The sequence below is a fragment of the Drosophila montana genome, unplaced genomic scaffold, assembly GCF_035044405.1.
Source record: "Drosophila montana isolate Dmon_TW-CO22-7 unplaced genomic scaffold, ASM3504440v1 contig_1505_1, whole genome shotgun sequence".
NCBI classification, from domain to species: domain Eukaryota; kingdom Metazoa; phylum Arthropoda; class Insecta; order Diptera; family Drosophilidae; genus Drosophila; species Drosophila montana.
The window spans coordinates 2216426-2236932 of NW_026996452.1; the positions used below are offsets into that span (position 1 = coordinate 2216426).

A 20507-nucleotide genomic window follows, 5' to 3' on the forward strand; every position below is an offset into this window, starting at 1 on the left:
AGCCCAACAACAACAAAAAAAAAAACAAAAAAACAAAGAGATACTTTTACACTCAGGCCACGGGAGCGGAAGCAACAGCTTTCAAAGCCGAGAGTGTGAGAGCGGAGAGTGGAGACCCGCGGTGCTGCGGACCGCGAGATTGGCGTGAGAGCGACTGCGGCCGCGACGGCAATGGCGACGGCGACGGGCAGCGGATTGTCAAGCTTTTGCGGTTTTTAGTTACAGCCCGCCAACTTGTTTAGGCACAGTGGGTCGCAGTTTCATTTTCTTATATTCTTGCCGCAGTATGGCCAGCTAACAGTATAAATATACCAAGCGGATAATTATCTTTACAACTTTGTGGTGTGTTAAGTATATCTAGGTTGAAAGGAAGCTTATCAAATCAAAATTTATTAATATTTATGTAATCTTAAATATTATGGTAATCTATATTATACATCTTTGCAAGGTGGTTAGATTCCACTTCTTTACAAAACAGATGAGGTTCTTAGGAACATTTATCAAATTTGTTTTATTTAATGGGAGGTTAAATAAAGTGCTTAATTAATTTAATTAAAGTATTGTCTTTACTTAATCAAATTTCTTTACATACACTGTGTTTTTGTCCTTGAATCAGCTTGGCTTATTATTTAAAAGTATATACAATATGCATATTTAACATTTTCTCAATATTATTATTGTTTTTTATTTATTTTATAATTATTGTTAATCAATTGTGAACGACAAAAAGTGATCAAAAATAATAAAATAACACCAGATCACCAGATTCTACGAAAAGTACATCAAATATGGAAGCTGAAATTTTTATTGTAGTTACCGCATATCGTAAAAGTTCACGTTAACACACGCAAGTGTGGAAAAAATGCAGAAAAAAGTTGTATGAAACTTTTTCAACGCTCTTGGATGTAAAGTGGAGGTCAACGATTTTTTGATCGAAAGTTTGTTTAACACAAACTAATTAAATACGAATTTTATGAATACATTTGTCAGCGATTCTGAAAAACAACCCGCAACTGTGGTCAATTGCAGGAAAGCGTTTGTATAAAAGTTTTTTATTTACCATTCCATCGGCATCATTTGATGCGGGTTGTACACTTTTCGAAAAATCTACCCCTCTTGGGAAAAAATGCGGCTTAAATGTTTATTGAAAAATAGTTTATTTTCCGGCTTTAAGGTTCTCATCACAAGACTAAAATAGGAAGAAAATTAAAGAATTGGATCTCAAACTCATTTTCAAATATTAACAAAAAAATAACTAGATTTGAAATTGCCACGGTCGGGAAATAGTTGGAAAATTGATCTCTAAAATTTTAAGCAAGAAACTTGAACCGGAAAACAACGGTAAGAACCAGCTAGTTTTATATAAATCTTAAATCGTTTTACAACAGGCGTAATAACAGTTGCTAAGCACACACGTACTCGCACCACTGTGCAACATGCTTTTGTCATTTACATTGTGGCGAGCAATTACATGCGACAAGCCAAGCGGCTGTTGGTTTCTTATGGCCTTTTTTTTTGTAGGCGTGGCCCAGTTTTGTTGTTGTAGTTTGCCACATTTGGCAGACACAATTTATGTCAAGCCAACATCTTTGGCGCTGTGCGAAAACATGCGTAAAAGTAGCTGCGAACGGAACCCCCTGCCCACTCCCGGGCACTCCCCCCTTCTGTGTTGCTCCAATCCCAACTACAGTGGTGGCAAAGCATACATATGTATGTGCTTATGTATGTGTGGCTAATAGACGCAAAAATTAAAACGCCAGCAAACACAAGCAAACTTTGCTGGCAACAACAAGAAAGGGTGACAAAATGAGTGAGAGAGCCAGCTGTGTGTGTGTGTGTGTGTGCATGAGAGGAGTGGGCGCTGGCAGAGGCTGCATTTAACAGCGGCGTTGACAGCCGCGGCGACTATGAGAATGACGACGACGACGACGACGCTGGTATCTGTCAAACATGTCATACGCAAAATAGCTTAACTGTCATAAAAACAACAACAAGCGGCGGCGGCAGTCAGGAAGGCCGTAAAACGCTTTATTACAATCCTAACAACGGCAGCAGCAACAGCAACAACAACAACAACAACAGCAGCAGCAACTCTAACGGGGCACATGTGGCATATGTGCGGCCGCGTTTATGTCTAACAAGTGCAGGGCTTAAAGTACGGGGGTGTGGGGCACGAGGTTTGTTTAAATTCTTATTGAGAAATTCTCTTGTTTTTGCTGTTGCCTCGATTTATATTTTTATGCTTTATTTGTTTTATTTATTAACTTATTTCGCCGCTCTTGCTACTGCCCCTTTTAGCCCAGGCTCGCGCTCCCACTCTCTCTTTCTCTCTCTCTCTTTGGTTGTTGCTGCTGCTGCTTCTTCTAGCCAAAACGCCAACGCCTCGTAGGCGCACACACACACACTGAGAATAGTTTTTCTTTTTGCCGTGTCCGTGTCCCCCTGTCTCTATGTGTGCGTGCGTGTGGCATTTTAATAATAGCACTCACATACAATATGAAAGCTCCCGCTGGAGCAGCAAAAAAAAAAAGAAATATAGGCAAAACATAGAAAAAATGTTGCACTAAAAACTTCAACACCCGCATTCTGGCAAATACCAACATAGCAGAAAGCACAAAACTTCTATGCAGCTCCAATTCATCCACACCCACACACACATACAGCCACTCACCCAAAGAGCCCTTTGCTTATGGGATGTGCGGGGGAGGGGTTCTCGGCTGGGTTAGGATGCCGCAATAAAGCTCATGTTGTCTGCGGCAAAGGCAACAGTTATACATATATACACATATATACACATATATATATATACATATACATATACGTACGTATGCACGCTGATTGGTTGAGCGGTAGCAGGGGGAAGGTGGGCTTGGCTAGATGCAACCCTTTCCCCAAAACAGGAAGTTTGTAGTTTCTTTCAATTAGCACAAGAGCGAGTGAGAGTGAGCGAGAGAGAGGCAGAGAGATAGAAAGAGAGAGGGGGCGATAGAGATAGAGAGAGAGAGAAGGAAGGCAGGTCGAGAATTTATTTGCCGCATTTGTTCATCATAATATGGACATACATATATGTACACATGTGCATGTGCATACGTACATGCAATTAGATATTTTGTTGTATATTTGCGCAATTGCTATTTATATTTGTTGTTGTGACGGCATAAACAATGCTTACACAACGAAGGCGCGAACTTGGATTCGTTTATTAAATATTATTGCATTTGCGCTTGTTGCTGTCGTCGGAGCTGTCATTGTTGTTGTTTTTATGATTGCCGTGGCAAACACGCTAATAAAACATGCGACACAGGGCCACAACAAATCACACAGAGACGCACACATGCATGTTTTAATGGAAATATACCTCTTGCTGTTGGCACCTCCTAAGGGACGCGGGCGACGCCTCCACTTACTCCACCGAAAAACAACAACGATAAAAACGCCGACCGCCGAAAAGGCAACGTTGAGAGCGGCAACAAAGTGCAACTGCGGCTTGTGATTTGAACTCTTGCTACTTGCCGCCCACCGAGTCAGCGAGAACGACCGTTATTTTATTTTGTATTTTTTGTTTTTCTATTTGCACACACACGCACACACTCGTTACTTGATTTACAAACAAATTTGTGTTTAAGCACTTTGTACACAATACGCGCGCCGGAGCCAAACAAATGCAAGTCGACGCTTGCTCTCTCGTGCAACGACTGAATCCGAAATGAGTAAAAGCACCGTTGAAACGGGCAAAACGGCGCCAGCTGATTTTTAAAACAGTGCTGCCAAGCGATTGGTTATTTGAGTGAACACTGCAGACCAACAGCTGTGCTGCGGCCATATTTAGGTCGCTTCTCAACACTTAAAGAGACATTTGTTTCACCTAGGTGGCAACTATTTTGATACACAGCTAGGCGCGTAAATTAAAATTTATTTACACAATGGCAGTTGAAAATTGAAAAGTAAAAGTGACAAATTAAAATCATAATTAATATTGCAATCTGGAATAATATATATTATACGTGTGAGCACTCCAATATATAGTTTATACACTAAATCGCCGTAACATTAATGGCATTTCTTGGTACACCATTTCCAGACGCATCCGTCGTTTTTATTACACCCAAATCCGCCAGGATATAGTGCACAAAAGTCTTCAGAGTTTTTGAACTCACAGCTATTGTCCGGACAGAAGTAATTGTAGCAGGCGGCGGAGCAGTTCTCTCGCTGACCCTGGGCACATCCCGAGCAGTTAAGCATTTCTGCAAATGGATTCAATGTATCATGTATCTCAGCTGATTGGCTTCGATTATGAGGTCCACTTACCGCTCTCTTGGCAATCGGCATTCATGCAACCCGTCATGGGTGGATTCGGCGGCATCACCAGCATCGGCGGATCGTTCAGCTGCACAATTCGCGGTGGCTTCAGATAGATCACAGGGCTGGTGCAAATCCGTGAATCGCATAGCTTTTTACTGTGGTTGAAGCACACCCATTTTGGAGGATAGGGTCGGCAGATGCGTGGGCTCTTGACCGTGCAACAATCCGTCGCTGGCCGCAGGGGCACACTTGCTGGCGTTGAGGTGGAGGCAATTAATTTCGTTGGGGGCTTCGCTCTGTCATAGCTGTTATCCTCGTTCGGATCGTAGGGCCTAATGGTCTCGTACTCCACATGATTCACGTTCTCCGTCACCGTCTGATACTCATGCTTGTTCTTGATCACATTATCGATCTCGAGTATGGTCGTCAGATAGCCTGGCGGCTGGCAGCGTTTGCCGCGCCAAACTGTGCCCACGGGACAGGCCGGCAGAAGACAACGACCCGCATGGTATTCGCCCTGCGAGCAGATAATCTTGCGACACTGTGCCTCAAAGAATACCGAGTCGGGCGGACAGCGGGCTTGTTCAGCAGGCGGAGGCACGGGCGGAGGTTCAAAGGTGGGCTCCTCGGTGGTGATCGGCTCCTCGGTAGTGGTGGGCTCCTCGGTGGGTTCCTCGGTTGTGGTGGGTTCTTCTGTGGTGGTGGGTTCTTCTGTGGTGGTGGGCTCCTCTGTTGTTGTGGTCGTCGTGGTGGTCGTCGTCGTGGTTGTAGGAGTGGGTGCATATGGGCAAGGTTCCGGCTTTATCAAATAGCACTTGCCGTCCGTATGCATAAAGTATCCTTAACCAAATTGTTGTCATTTAAAAAGCTTTTAAATCGGATAAAAATTAAACTGACCTTGCGGACACAAGCTCGGGGCTGGGATCGGGGTGGCAGGTGTAGGTGCGTACGGACAAGGTTCCGGCTTTATCAAATAGCACTTGCCGTCCGTATGCATAAAGTATCCTTAACCAAATAGTTGTTATTTGTGTAAACTTTTAAATCGAATGCAAATAAAACTGACCTTGCGGACACAAGCTTGGGGCAGCTGGGCTCGGGGTTGTGGGTGTCGGGGTCGGGGTTGAGGGTGTGGATGCGTAGGGGCAAGGCTTCGGATTTAACGAATAGCACATGCCATCCGTGTGCATAAAGTAGCCTAGACCCAATTGTTGTTACTTAAAAAGCTTTCAAATCGAATTCCATTTCAACTCACCTTCCTGACACAAGCTCTTCCTATAGCACAGGCCATTGACGGACTCGTAACCTTGCGGACATGTCATCCACTATAAAGATTTCATTCATTATCTGTCGAATTGTGCAATCGAAGCCGTACTACCTCTCCATTAGTATCTTGATAACCTTGCACAGCACACGCGGATGAGCATATTACGCAGAATATCGACACTATCGCCCAGTCCGAAGTCAACATTATGTGGAGGGGTCCCATGCGGTCTCTGGCGATGCTCTATCAACTAAGCTCGAACGGCAACTAATCGAGTGCAGCTCACGAAATATGTTTTGTGGCGCTTCCAAACATAATTGCCCCGCTCTGATAACCTTTGCCGGAAAGCTGCACGCGTTAGGTGAAATGCGCTATTTTTCACGTTTGGCCAAGCCACAAAACTGTGCTCCCAGTTCATTTCTAATCGGCATGCCCGTCTATCAAGTGCTACTTCTGCCTTGCGCTCTGCTCGCTCTTCATCTTGCCAGTGTCAGTGCCAGTACCCAATGTGCCCAGAGCTCAGTAGCCGTGAACGCTCCGTGCGGGCAAGCTGCGATTTCCTGTAACGCGCCCTACGTTCCCCAGAATGGGGCTTGTGTGCTGCCTACTGCGACTCCGAGTGGATGCGGTGAGTGATTATTTAAATGTTTCGCACAATATATATATATATATATATATGTATATATGATCTATCATTATTCAGGTCCAGGTCAAGACTGCGCAAACGGAGTTGTGGTAAACGTTTTTCCGTCAGGATCAACTAACGCACAATCCATCAATTCACCTTGTCCAAATCAACCAGTTCAACCCCAGCCTGCTCCTTGTCCAAATCAACCTGTTCAGTCTCTGCCAGCACCTTGGCCTATCACTCCAGTTCAGCCCCAACCTTCCCCTTGTCCAAATCAGCCTGTAGCTCCCTATCCACCCGTTCTGCCCCAACCTTCCCCTTGTCCAAATCAGCCAGCGACCCCCTATCCTCCCGTTCAGCCCCAGCCTGCACCTTGTCCAAATCAGCCTGTAACTCCTTATCCTCCCGTTCAACCCCAACCTGCTCCGTGCCCAAATCAACCTGTGACTCCCTATCCTCCCGTTCAGCCCCAACCTTCACCTTGTCCAAATCAACCTGTGACTCCCTATCCACCCGTTCAACCCCAACCTGCTCCGTGCCCAAATCAACCTGTGACTCCCTATCCACCCACTCAGCCCCAACCTTTACCTTGTCCAAATCAACCTGTAACTCCTTATCCCCCAGTTCAACCTGAGACCACAAAAAGACCCTATAAGCCTCCTACTACTACTACCACTCGACCAAACACCACAACCAGAAAGACAACGACAACTAGAAAGACAACGACCACACCGCCGCCGCCGCCGCCTGCTCCTCTGCGTATCTGCCCGCGAGGCACAGTCCTTATAAATGACAACTGCCGTCTGGTATATTGCGGCTCGAAGGTCTACTCGAACGGGCGTTGTGTGAAGCCGCAGTGCCCCAAGGGCACTTACTGGACGGGCCAGAAGTGCGCACTGCCCGAGCCCATTGAGTTGAGTCCCATTCACCTACAGCGAACGATCATCAACGAGAACTCGAAGAATACGCCCGACTTGGTGCTAAATAATGTGCAGCATTTGACAGTCAATGCCTCGCTCACGCTACCAACAGATTACAGGGATTACGAGGAGGAATCCGAGGAGGAGGAGGAAGTGGAGGAGCCAACACCTCCGCCATCAACGCCAACCAAATGCTGCACTGTGATTGCGCCGCGCACCTGCCGCTGTCCGGCGGACAGCGATCGCTGGCAATGCTACAATCCGAGGCAGCAACAATGCGGCGACATCTGTAGCGCCCCCAAGGTAGCGATAAGGCCAGCAGGTGTGAGCACCTGGAACGACAACCATGCCCAGATGCTCACCATGCCGCCCAACTGGAACGCGGGCTGTCAAGTGCAGGGCAACTGCGCGCAAGCCGCAGGTGACTGGAATTGACTTTAAGATTCGGATCTCAAAGGATTTCTTATGGTTTTCTCTTTTGCCATTATTTCCTCTAGAGAGGTATGACTGCAGCGGCTGTGCTTCGGGCGAGATGTCCTCCTGTTCCCCCTACTGCTACGACTACCGCTGCAACAGCCCCAACTGTGCCTACTACGATCAAGAACAATTTTGCGATTCGCCACAATTTGCCGACTCCGTGGGCTGCCGTCGTCAGGATGGCTGGCGTCGATAGGCCAATATATAGGTCAATAGGTGTTTTATATGTAAAAATGAAAATATGGTCTGTTTTTTCTTTTGTTCTGCAAATAAACAAAATAAAACCTGTATTTTTAAATATCGTCTTTCTATAGGATTCTCATGAATTCAAGTATGACTTGCAGGCTTATGTTTTGTTTATACCGATAAAAATCGATATCGAAATCCTGTTTTTTGAGCAAATCTCGTAAGGTATAGGAGCTAGAGGCACGACGCTTGACAGGTAGCTTCTAGAATAGTATATGTATCAAGTATCTTCCCTCATAGCTATAAATCAAATAAATAAACCAATTTATACTGCCCACAAATTTAAGCCACAATTTTAATGCAGTTGACTTCTTGAGAATATACAAATATTCGACAGCACAATAAGATCCACTGTTGAAAATTTCATCAAGATCGGGTAGAAAACACAAAAATTATTAAAGAAAAGACACGATTATTGGTGTGGCTGTTGAGTTGAGGTTGAAGTGGCCTGCCAAATTTTGATTGGAAATTGATAAACAAATATAAGTCTTGACGATGATGGATTTGAACCGATAACTTGCCGCTTGTCGGTCCGACGCACCATTGCAGCTGCCTTTTTAGCGAATTATCACCAATCAGTCAACAATCAGTCAGACAGGTTAAGCCATTTCGGACTTGGACACGGGTTATCACCTAGCTTTAATTCAGATGAGCATAAACAAATAAGATGCTTATGCGACACGTAGATTAAAATAAGTTAGAGCGTGCTCAAAACAAGAATGACATAGAGAAAAAAAAGAATGCGAAGAATCATAAAAAACAACTGAGTTTTGTGTGCACCTCATTCACCTGGAAACTAATCATCTTCCAATCAACGCTCTCTGACATTTTCATGAGGTTTAAATTAGAATTAAAAAATCATTCAATATATACGAGAAAATAAATATATGATGCACCTGTTAACCTGGTACTCTCTCCCTCTCTCGATCTCTCGCTCTCTTTCGCTCTCTCTCGCTCTCTCTCGCTCTCTCTCGCTCTCGCAAACCGATAGTTGGAGCATAATCAATTTTATGAGATAGCGCTATCTAATCAACGGGCTAATTATTATCACATGGTTATCGAAGGCACAGTTTTCGCTGCAGCAGAGCAAAAGAGTTTGCAACTAACAACGCGAAAGGAACGAAGCCAGTTACCTCAGACATTCCGAAAATGAAGGTAGGTGTCTTAAAAAACTTAATTATATATAATGCAATTTCATCGCAACTATGACGGAATGTCACTTGATTCTTACTTATATACCCTATAGGTTGTGGCTATCGCGTGTGTGCTTCTGCTGGCCATGGTATCGTGGGTCAGTGGCGAGGTCAACGATACCATTAAGGATAAGATCGTGCTGCATACGCCGCTGCAGAACTATGAGCAGCCATCGCTGCGCGACTACGAGGAGTGCCAGGTAAATCGGCAGAGCTGCATGGACACCTGTGCCGGGCGGGAGAAGTGCGAGTCGGAGTGCCCGCTCTGCCCGGAGCTGACGGATGAGCCGCTGCTGGTGCAGGGCGTCAACGATACCAGCTACGTGGCACCGGCACAGCCGGCCCTGAACACCACCAACATCATTCGGCTGACGAACGAGATTAACAATATTATCAAGAACAACATTCAGGGCCGCAACGAGGTGAATGTCAAGGTGCATCAGAATGTCTCCCAGGTGGGCGGCCGCTTCGGGCTTGGCTACAATGAGCTGGGCTCCTGCTGCTATGTGGTGCGCAGAGAGCGCGATTGCGAGCACAAGGAGCACTGCCGGGAGCACTCGCGTCATCGGGTCTGTGGCGAGCGCTGCCAGGCGCGGGTGATGCACGCGAAGCGTGTGGTCATCTGCGAGAAAGATCAGCCGGATGTGTGCCAGGAAACCGTCGAGTATGTTCCGGTTCACCGACGCAGGTCCAAGTCGCGAAAGCAAGCCCGCTCCCGCACTCGGACCCAATCGCAATCGCAATCGCAAGCTCCACGCTGTAATTACATGAACGCCTGGCCCTATGTCGCCTGTGGCCAGAATCCGAACAGCATTCGCTTGAAACGGAGCAGCTGCCAAAATTGCCTGCAAATGAACTACGGCTACATCTTGCAGAACGGTCTGCCGGCAGGCTGTTCCGGCTGCTTTCCAAATTACGCGGCCCCTATGATACCCTCGCCGCTTTTGTATGCGCCCTATCCGTATCCAAACTTTGGCTATAACTATCAGCCGCCGCCAGTGTACGACGATCCGGGACAGGGACAGGGACAGGGCCAGGAGCAGGAAGCGGAGCAGGAGGCGGAGCAGGAAGAAGAGCCGGAAAAGGACACTGCCCAGGACAAGAAGGTTGACAATGACATCGATACCGACAGCGGTTGGGTGCTGGAATCGGAGAAATGTGTGGGCGCCGATGGCCAATTGGAAGATTGCAAAGACGGCGACGATGGCAACGATGTGCCCAAACGTAAGCCTTCGCCTCCAGCTCACTTGGAGGAGAACTCAAAGGAGGACTATGACTACGATCCGGGCTACGATGTGCCCGCCCAGCGTCGACGACGCCGCCAAAGCAATGGCAAGTTCATCCGTTCCCTATACAGCCGCCACACTGACAAATGAGCAAGTGCCTCAGCAACGCAAGGATTTCCAGCCCACGAGTCCAAAACGCTTTTCAATTTTAAGAACTTAAAAAAGTAGAATAAAATACAAAAAAAGAGAACTCCCATTAAAAAAAATGCATACTTGTCGCTTACGTAATTATACAAAATTTGACCGGATGGCGATGTTTGCCCTATAAAATCAAAACCATATTCAAGGTTTTTTTTTTCGGTTGCAATGTATATAGGGAGATTACGTTTTGCAGGGGAAAAATATGTGAGTAAATTTCTAAGGCTGTGAATCAGGTTTTTTTCGTATAATTGGACTGATGCAGAATTGACTCACCTACTATTCCACTCATTTTACTGCCTTCATAGTTAATAGTCTAGATTTAATATATAGATAATCGGGCTTGACTATATCGAGTCAATCGCTTATCTGACTTTCTGATGATTTACTCAATTTTGTTGAGACGTGGAGTCATCAATAAAAGGGACATTTTCTTAACCTGAATGCGATTTATGAGAATACAAATACGCATAAAATACAGAATATAGTATATTCCCCGATTTAAGGCGTTATTTAAAAACAAAATTATAGAAATCGATAATTATAGATTATGTGCAGATGGTACGTAAAAGGATTCATCTGGTCATGATCATATAGTATTTCCCATGGGAAATTTGTGCTTAACATTTTAGATACATATAACATTTTCATATGTTTAGAGTCACGCGCAACAAAAAAACAGAGGTTGGAATCGGTTGCCGCTGATCTTGTGGTGGGAATCTTAAAGCCGAAAAATTAACTTTCAAATACATTTCCAATTTTATGCCAAATTTGCACAGTTTTAGGGGAAATTTTCAGAATCGCTGGAACACATATTGATTTAGTTTTTAATGGAGTGCTTTGAAAATAAGTTTGTGGCTCATGGGACGAAACTTAAAACTTCGTCTTATAGCCTTTCACCTGAATTCTTTATCCAAGAGAGATTTCCCGAAAAACAACTCAAATGAAATTGAAACGAAGATTTTTGAAAATGATCGGATGGTAAGCAAAAAAGTTTAATACAACCGTTTTCCACTATTTTCCCAAACTTACCGGTGGAATTGTCCAAAACCCCGTTTAGCGTGCACCTCCATGACATAAGATATTTCCAGTGAACATTTCAGCTTCCTTCCTCTCACAGTTAGTCGGTCAATCAATCAGTCAGTCAGACAGTCAGTCAGTCAGGACAAACAGATTTACATATAGAGATTGTAACATAGACTTGCTCAACTTTATTATAAACTCTTTACTCGGTTTTTATACTTTGCAATTGCCGTTTATAGAACAATATATCCAATGGTTGGTTAATCAATATGAGGCAGTATTTTATATGAGGTTACATAATTGAAGGGGACTAGCCTTAAGGGCTTACCAAAACTTTTCATTTCGTAGTTCAGTATATCATTTGTCATATATATACATATATATTTAATCTAACTTCAACATAGTGCGTATATTTTTTCTATTTGCCCGATAATCAATATATGTTTATGCTTTGCATTTTGCAGTGTTTTGAGTGGGACAAAACTTTAACAACAAACAAATTGCGAATACGCCTTCTAGTAATTATATAATTTGGGTAAATTTAATAAGGTCAATTAGTGGCCGATTGTTGTAAATAATAATTTAATTAGTTTGAATAACATTCGTTTTGTAGTTGGGACTTTGATCTGCTTATAGACTAAACAACATTAAATAGAATTTTCGCATTTGGCAAAAAATACTCAAATTGTTCTAACTGTTGCGTATGAGCGTAGAAATTGGTTTAAGAAAACAGTTGTTTGCATATTAGGTAGATAGTTTCTCTTTGTGGGCGTGGCCGTCTGTTCAACGGTGCGCCCTTTGAACGTGTGAAACAAAATTACTAAACTTATGGTAATATTGCGCTGTATGAATTGTTCGTAAAGCCAGTGCTGACATCAGGTTGGTTTGGTTTACTTAATGCCCAGTTCCTTCAGCTCAGTTTCCTCATCAACAGAGTCCTCATCATCGGAGCCATGCAGCGATGGCGCTGGCGTGGTGTGACCTATAAAAATGATAGGAAAGAAATTAGATTTATTTTCGACTAATCTATATATTTATATATATATATATATATATATATATATATATATATGTATATCTGCAGCTAGCTAGCTATTATTGCATTGCGTATCTTGTGATTCATAATCGCAGCTATTAACAGTAGTTGAGTGCGATTTGACATTCAGAAGTCATTGAAATAGATTATGTCATTTAAAGATTACATATCAGCCGGACTACCTCTATGGATATTTATATTATATTATTAAATATTATATATATATATATATATATATATAGAATATTTAATAATATATATAATATATACATATGCTCAGAGGTGTGATTATGATCCACAAGTTTCGATTAATATTAATGATTTATAATTAGCTAGCTGCTTTATTTGATAGTTACAATGATATTTAAAAGGCAACTACACATATACATAAATGCTATAACATATAAAAGCTATTTGACGGTTCTTTTTTATTAATCCATTTAAATGTGTAACTAGAACTTACGCGAAGATGTGGGACTGGGCGGTTCGCTTTGTGGGCGTGAGAACATCAAATTGCTGCGTGAACCGTACGCGGAGCTCTCATCCACATAATCTGGATAGACGGCCTGCAAGGCCTTCACCCTAGCCTGTCTGTAGTACTGAGAAAGAAGAGATATAAATATTATTGCGATTTAAGGCGTGCTTCAGCTACACTTACAATGCCCAGCGTACGCCAGTCAAGCAGATCGCTGAGGCGCTCCGTGCGATTGCGCTGGATGATGCGCTGGCGGCGATTCAGACGTGAGAACTCCATCATAAAGCTGGACAACTGCTGTACGCTGTTCTCCAAGCCAATATAGCGACGATCGACAATGTAGATGCCATAGGATTTGGGATCGCTGATGTGTTCCTGCATGAAACAACCAAAGCCGGACAGATTTGTGGTCACACTTGGTATGCCCATGACGGTACACTCGGCGGGCGTATAGCCCCAGGGCTCGTAGTAAGATGGGAACACGCCCAAATGGCAGCCGCGCACAAACTCCTCGTAATCGATGCCGAACAGTGGATTCGTCGATGTCAAAAACTCCGGATGAAAGACCATTTTGACGCGATCGTTAACCGAATTGAATAAATGACAGCGCCTGATTGAAGACAGAACCGGATCGTTCCAATCATCGGCCACGTTGTGCGTGGTAACCGGCGGCATTGAATCACGTTGCATGGCATACATGCAACGCTTTATCTTCACCAGATCATCCTTCTGCAACAGCTCATCGGGGCTGGGTATGTGACCCTTAACGCATGTATCGAACATGCGCTTGCCCACCGCTTGCTGCACATTGTTGATGGTGTCGCGCAGCTGCTTGATGACCGCATGGCCACGCAGCGAATCCACATTGAAGTTGTTGGTCTTGGTGGGAAAGATGAGGAAGGCCACCACAGTGGTGTCGGGACGCTCGTGCTTCAGCATCGCATTCAATCGAGCCAGCGCCTCGATGAATATATCAGCGCCCTTATTGCCAAACTCATAACGGCCAGCAATGAAGAAGTACAGCGTCTTATCCAAATCAAAGTCCATGTGGCTGCAAGTTGGGAATCGGTTAAAGTGGGTTTGAGAAATGTGTAAAACTGACACTCACCCATAGAAATGGCCGCGCACAAACTCATTGATCTTCTCCTTGGCAACGGCATGCAAATTCTGGAACTCATGAATGGCCGAAAACTTTTTGACATTCAGGCCATTGGGCGTAATGATGTCCGGCTTACGTTTGAGCAGATGCTCCGCCTCGTAGCCGGTGATTTCCGAGACAGTGGTGAAGACATGCGCCAAATGCGTGGCGCCACGCTCCATGCAATAGCGATGATAGATTTGACGCTTGCCGGCCTCCTCATCCACGGCAAACTTATCGAGATTGTTGTAGAAATCGGTGTTGCCAGCGCACAGGTAGCGACCCAGGAGAGTGGCATGCGTGGTGAACACGGTAGCGATCTCAATGAGTCGTGTGCGCAACACAATGAGACCCACGCCGGCCTGCCACTCATGAAAGTGGGCCACAATGCGCGGTGGATTTAGATCATTGTTCTCGGAGAAGGCGATGGCACAGTTGCGGAACTCCTCGAGGAACTCGGCAATCATGAAGCCTAGTATAATGGCATCATTTGTCTCTATATCTAAATGGGGCACGCCAATGTTACACTTCTCCCACATCTCGGACTTGAACTGATCCAATTTCCAGGCGGCGGAGCCAATGTCAAACAGTATCAACTGCGGATTGCCATCGACGAGCCAGCGGCCGGTGTGAATTTTGTAGCCTCTCGAGCGTAACGTGTTGACCGCATCCAGCAGCGGATTGCCACGTGGAAATTCAATTTCCTCCATTTCGGTGCGTGCACAATGCTCCATGTAGGGACCCATCATGCACAGCTGCTCGCCCATCTCCTCCGTGGATACATAGGCCTTGGAGCGTATCACCGTATAAATGCCGCCAACCTTGTTGGCCACTTCCCAGGCGACCTCAAAGTTCCAGCGATTCTCGCGCGACGCATTATCGCCGCGATCGAAGTAATCTTTCAGGTCCGTGCCGGACTCCACCCGAGAAAATCGACGATTCATCTGTGGTTGAAAAACAAAGAAAAGTGTTAAATATAATTAAAATAAAAAAAAAACAAACAAAAGAAAAACATTGAAGCCAACCCGCAAGGCCATAGACGAAGAATCTTGATCTTCAAAGCGATAGGACATTTGGCGCCGCAACATTGTAAAGCTCCGACGGCGTTGCTGCCAGTGGACAAGTGGAGACTGGTCAACCGGACAACCAACCGGACCGGGCAATCGAAGCAAACTGATTGATAATCGGCTGCCGGCTGACCCAAGCAAGATACGAGCGTTAAGCTGTAAATTGTAAGCTGGTGCTACCGAAGCGTCATCGCGTCAAGCGCCGGCTGCTCGTGTTGCATCATCATCAACATCAACATCAACATCAACAACCCGGCACCTAGCTAATAGCTGGAGGTGCGCCCCAGCTCTGAACTGATAGTTGACAATTGACAACATCAAACGCAGTTCCTCCTCGCCCTCCCATGGCCCTGACACTTGCGTCGTTGTCGTCGTCGTCGTCGGGTTGCGTTCGTCGTCGTCCATAATTTGGGGTCTGCTATATTTAGTTGAGTTGGAAATGAGCAAAGCAAATCGCTCACGATGCCAATTTCTTAATATATATATATATATATACGTATGTATTCATCTTCTACTGTGCAAAGTACACAAATACACAAATGCAATCCCCCAATAAATTCGTGAAAACTGTTTACTACGGAATAATGAAAATTATGTAAGCTCGCGCGGGAAAATATTGCAAATATTTATAATATTAAAAAAAAAGTTAAAAAGATCGGCAAATATCACAAGAAATGCATTCATAAGGAATTTATTTTAATAAATAAAATTATTAATTAAAATTACAAACAGAATATTATTCTGGTTGCACGCCGGATCCTTATTTTACTACCGGCTAATTATGGCAAACATTTCTATGCTCTATGATTTGAATGTTGGTTTTGTCGTCGAGGTATAACATGTTTTCCAATAAATTATTAATTTATATACCAGCTAGCAAATTGTGGGTTAATTTCGAAAAAGAGCTCTATCAACTTTCGTCAATCTTACGTAAAGTCCGCATAGCTACTGTTGACTTAATTTCCAACAAGTGTTAGCACTAATAACTATAACTATTTAGTTAGTTGGACTATTAACGTAGTTCTTTACGTATCACGAGTTATGCACAACAGCTGCAGCGCCTTATAGCTATTTATCTTCGGTATTACCCGTCTTTGCCCGGCCCAGGTTTTAATAGACGCTCGTGATAAGATTTAATTCCGATTTTTTCAAATGAATTTTACAATTTTCGGCTCATTTTACTCCCGTGGCGTGAACTTCAAAAATCATTCTTTGTAGACCTTTTATATGCAAACATTTCTTGAATAGCTGTGGTATCATGGGCACATCAAAAAGGTTGCACTTTATTAGTATCATACATTAAGGCACTCGAAAATAGTTGCACAAAAAAAAAATAGTACGTGACAATGGGCAATTAGCACCATGTTGCCGTTCGAAAGTAAAAGTAAAGAAGAGGAGTCTTCATTTTCGGCAAAGATTTGACAATGAAAATTCAATTTCAATTGGTCGTCGTTTGGCACATGGTCAATTAATTTTCTTACGCTTTTATTCAATTAATTTGTATTTCAGCTGATGAGCGTGAGCTGCGGCGAGGCGTCTCTTGCACGCGCGACCAAATGTTCTAGTGTGTGTTTGTGTTCATATATATGTATATACATATATGCGTATACACATGCATACATATATTTCCGAACTTAGGCTGTGCTGGTGTCTTGGCCTGTGACTGGCGGCTGCAAGAAACTCCAACAAAAACAACACAACAACAACAACGACAACGCAGTGCTACAGACACGACGTCTGTGCTGTGTGTGTGGCAGGCAATGTCTTTTTTTCTTCATTGCCGAGCGCAGGCACTGGTAGCGTAAAAGTCAAATAAAGGTCAGTGGCTGCGTCGCTGTCGCCGCTGTGCGGGCAGAGCATTAAATATTTTCACCATTGTTGGTAGTTTCTTGGGCGTTTAACTCGCTCAACAAGTATAACTTGATAATTTTGTTGTTGCTGGCGCGAGCACAAAGGAATGTTTCTAAATGACCGGTGCATTGATAATAGCAGCAGCGAAACGGCTTATCAGCGATTTGTTTATGTTTCACGTTTATCAATTTTTGCACTAGTGAAATAAATATGATTTCGCATTGGCGCCTGCGGCCGCCGGCGTCGGCATTGGCGCCAAGTGCAATATGCTGATAGCGATAACGAATTTTATTTGCCATGTGTTTTTGTCTGTCGATGTGTGTGTTTACACACATAATGCCACACGCGCAGCTGTTAATTTATAATTTTTTTTTTACGCAAAACTCATTCACCTTGCAGCCGACGTCGTTGTAAGCAGGTACAAACAAAACAAACAACTGGCGGGCAGTGTTGTTCAGTCACTTAGATTATCGAACACAGTGGCAACGCTTCGATAACAATATCAGCATGTGTGCTAAAAATTAAAAAGTGAAAAATATACAGAATTATTATAGGACTTGATGATTACCTCCTATTAACATTGTCTATATTTAGGAAAAATAACATCCCCAATCTTAATTATTCTCAAATGTTTTTTATTGCATCAAATTTTGACTTGCAGAGCTGCCACCTAATGGCTAAGAAAATCTTGTAGCAGTGAGCTTTATACATAGACTAAATTGCGCGCACGTTTTAAAAACACTTAATGCGGACTCATTGAACATTGAAATAAGAATATGACTATATTTTAGCATGTCACCATTTAGTCGTTGCTCATTTGTATTGATCGCGCCACATTTTAACTCGCAGTTTTGCATAAAAACTCACATTTCAAAAGTGTCCAGCGTCATGGCCTTGCGTTATAAATAATAAAGAATATTTATGGGGCCCGTTTGCCTAGCCTCAAATAAAGACCAGGGCATACACGCAAACACAAAAGACAAAAGATAAAAGGAAAAACGTACCACTTGATATTCAACTTGACTGCCTAATAAACTGGGCATGAGGAATATTTCGTAATTAGGTCAGCTAGTTTTGCATTAATAGTTGATAACATATTTGAAAATATTCATCATTTTTTGCATAATTGAATTATGCTACCAACCGATTCAATCAATTTGCCAACTCTGTGTGCGAAACAATTTGTCATCTGTGGCGGTTGAAATGACAGAAACTTGGAATCGCGCCCAGTCATCATTACAGGGCATCATTCACTTTGTCATCCTGCCAACCTGCGACCAAATCGAGTCCCGACCGGCCTCCCCCCAGCCTCACGAACAACAATTGACATTCTGCGCGCGACACAAGGTCAAATGGCATTTATGTTTTATTATTTTTTCACGCCCGCCAGGGTATGCACAGTGTCAACTTCTTCTTTTCCACGCTCTTCCATGTCTGCTGTTAATATATGTGAGCGCTTGTGTGTATGTGCGTGTATGTGAGTGTGTGTCCTTGCCAAGGCAATTGATAACAGACTCAACTAAGCTCAGACCGCTTAAGGTCTGCCGCTGACGTCTGCTGCTCTATTTGCGAATCAACTAGAAATGCGAATCAACTAGGAATGCAGTTGAAAATTTAGTTTTCTTCAATTTCCGCTTACCCGATTGCACTGGAATTTTTCCGATTACCCAAAGTGTTGCAGCTGCCTTGAAATGTTCGTGGTTATTGTTGAACATCTAGACCCTCTCCACACACACACACACGTACACACACGCACACATCGAATACAGCTTGTGGCTGTCAAAAATGTGAATGCAGCTGTTGAGAAATTTTTTTTGAGAATTTGCAGCTGGTCAGACAAGGGCAAACATAGCCAAAAAGCAATCTTTGACCGCAATTCAGTTGAAAGCTGCGCATGTAAGTAGGCAATGCATTTGATGTGCTGCAAATCAATTTCGCCACAAATTCGCCATTTTTATAGTCCTTACCTAACAGGCAGACGAAAGCATCTCTGAGCCCATCAAGTATATCTATTCTTGATCGGGACGTAGAGTTATCGACTATCAATATTGATTTTGTGACATAGTTTTCTAAGCTTAACTCGATTATTTTTACATTTTGTTTGCTTTATTTCAATTTTAACTTTACTTTAATTACACTTTTGAGAATATTTGAAATATTACTTATTCTACTGTTAAGCTTAACTCGAAGATTATAAGAGCTGGATATTACAAACTGGGTACAAAGATTCTTGTATACTATACACAGATAACGTATATTTTATTTTTTCAATAGTTGAACCCATTTCCGACTAAAATTTATTATTTTTAACTGTAAATACTGGAAGCTATATTTAAAAATATATATTGTATTTCACATAGTGTGTGGCTGGCGGAAGCAGAAGCACATATGTATGTGCTATGTAAACAAAGGGTATCAACTGGTCGGGCATTTTATTCTGGTCGATTATTGCACTTATGTTGAAATTGTTAAAGTTAATTTGCAATTTTCGATTTTTTTTCATAGTCTAAGCCAAAATGTATCTGCAGGTAAACCAAATATGCTTATTTATAGCTTTAGAGGCTCCATTCATATTTCAGGCTTATATAAACGATGGGCTATTTCCACAACTGGGTCAGTTCGAGCGGCGAATGCCTTTGCCACGCCATTAAGAGCTTCATTAAAAACTTTGGCATAATTCATTAGTGCCCCAGCGGCACGTGAACTTGAAGCCGGTGGCAAAGTCAAGTGCTGGCACGGTGACTAATTCCATTCACAGCCAGCCAAATATTGCACGACAATAAAGATAATAACCCAATGTGGTGGCAACAACAACAACAACAACAACAACAACAAAACATAAGAAACAGCAAAGATTTTGACAGCTGGCTCAAAGGTCGACTATGAAATATCCTGGAATGAGAGCGAATCTAAGAAAATAAAGAGTTTTATGAGCTGAGCCGCCAATTATTACAATTTATAAAAAATATTTTTAGCTTGTACCGAGTGAGAGTTATCAGATGTTAAAGAAACAATGTTTTTATCTATAATTAAAAAAAATTAATTGTCAATTTTCCTATGTGAAATTCATCAAACGAAGGAAACTTAACGTATTTACATATATTTAACTATAAGTTATAAAAGGAACAATTCGGAGGTGATAGGAAATTATATTAGAAGTTTGAACATTAGGAACATTGCATAGGAAATTGTTAGAAAGCGTTTAAATGAAACTTATTTGTTATAGAAAATAATCGACTTCAAGCTTAATTCAAAAGCTGCACACGAAATTAAAACTTTTGAATGTGCATTTGGGAACAAATATTCGGCATGTACACGAAATGTTCGAAAAAAGTATCTTAAAATAAAGTTGACAATAATTATTTATTGATATAATTAAAAATGAATAAATCAACAATTTTCGTTCATTATAATCTATTTGACATTACCGTATATTAAGTGTTCTATATTATCAATTTATACAAAT

The 20507-nt window shown here is 42.9% G+C and overlaps 5 protein-coding genes and 1 long non-coding RNA gene across 9 annotated transcripts in view; 2 read left to right on the top strand and 4 right to left on the bottom strand.

The window, feature by feature from the left end:
- LOC135434070 (uncharacterized) overlaps nt 1-3673 on the bottom strand; it is a 37965-nt gene extending 34292 nt beyond the window's left edge. The window contains exon 1 of one of the 2 annotated variants that reach the window (XM_064690444.1): nt 3359-3673. The gene's annotated coding sequence lies outside the window, so the exon portion shown is untranslated. The remainder of the gene's footprint in view (nt 1-3358) is intronic. The other variant, XM_064690435.1, reaches the window with a different exon arrangement.
- Nucleotides 3674-3970: 297 nt separating this feature from the next.
- LOC135434749 (mucin-2) lies at nt 3971-5947 on the bottom strand. The gene is made up of 6 exons (XM_064691430.1): nt 5678-5947; nt 5555-5624; nt 5366-5497; nt 5200-5307; nt 4309-5142; nt 3971-4244 (listed from the first exon to the last, which is right to left on the bottom strand). The coding sequence occupies exons 1-6, from the start codon at nt 5786-5788 to the stop codon at nt 4051-4053; spliced, it is 1449 nt and encodes a 482-aa protein (XP_064547500.1). The 5' UTR covers nt 5789-5947; the 3' UTR covers nt 3971-4050.
- Nucleotides 5948-6571: 624 nt separating this feature from the next.
- LOC135433087 (mucin-2) lies at nt 6572-7886 on the top strand (the record flags this gene model as incomplete). Its single annotated transcript, XM_064689046.1, has 2 exons — nt 6572-7532; nt 7609-7886. Coding segments are annotated over 2 exons (1137 nt in total), but the record flags the coding sequence as incomplete, so codon positions are not given.
- Nucleotides 7887-8877: 991 nt separating this feature from the next.
- Nucleotides 8878-10551, top strand: LOC135436970 (uncharacterized). The gene is made up of 2 exons (XM_064694755.1): nt 8878-8989; nt 9081-10551. The coding sequence occupies exons 1-2, from the start codon at nt 8984-8986 to the stop codon at nt 10401-10403; spliced, it is 1329 nt and encodes a 442-aa protein (XP_064550825.1). The 5' UTR covers nt 8878-8983; the 3' UTR covers nt 10404-10551.
- Nucleotides 10552-11633: 1082 nt separating this feature from the next.
- GlyS (glycogen [starch] synthase) lies at nt 11634-17517 on the bottom strand. Of its 2 annotated transcripts, none has more exons than XM_064690425.1 (5): nt 17434-17517; nt 14094-15067; nt 13169-14036; nt 12974-13109; nt 11634-12456 (listed from the first exon to the last, which is right to left on the bottom strand). In XM_064690425.1, exons 2-5 carry the CDS (start codon nt 15065-15067, stop codon nt 12365-12367), a joined length of 2070 nt encoding a protein of 689 aa, XP_064546495.1. In that variant the 5' UTR covers nt 17434-17517; the 3' UTR covers nt 11634-12364. The 2 variants fall into 2 exon arrangements, with proteins under 2 accessions (XP_064546495.1, XP_064546486.1); XM_064690416.1 differs by lacking the exon at nt 17434-17517 and adding an exon at nt 15149-15305.
- An 852-nt stretch (nt 17518-18369) lies between these two features.
- Nucleotides 18370-19127, bottom strand: LOC135436195 (uncharacterized). 2 transcript variants are annotated; one of them, XR_010437494.1, is made up of 3 exons: nt 19009-19127; nt 18681-18929; nt 18370-18618 (listed from the first exon to the last, which is right to left on the bottom strand). It is a non-coding gene; the product is annotated as an uncharacterized LOC135436195 (long non-coding RNA). The 2 variants fall into 2 exon arrangements; XR_010437495.1 differs by having other exon boundaries at nt 18681-18817; nt 19009-19121.
- Nucleotides 19128-20507: the final 1380 nt, after the last annotated feature.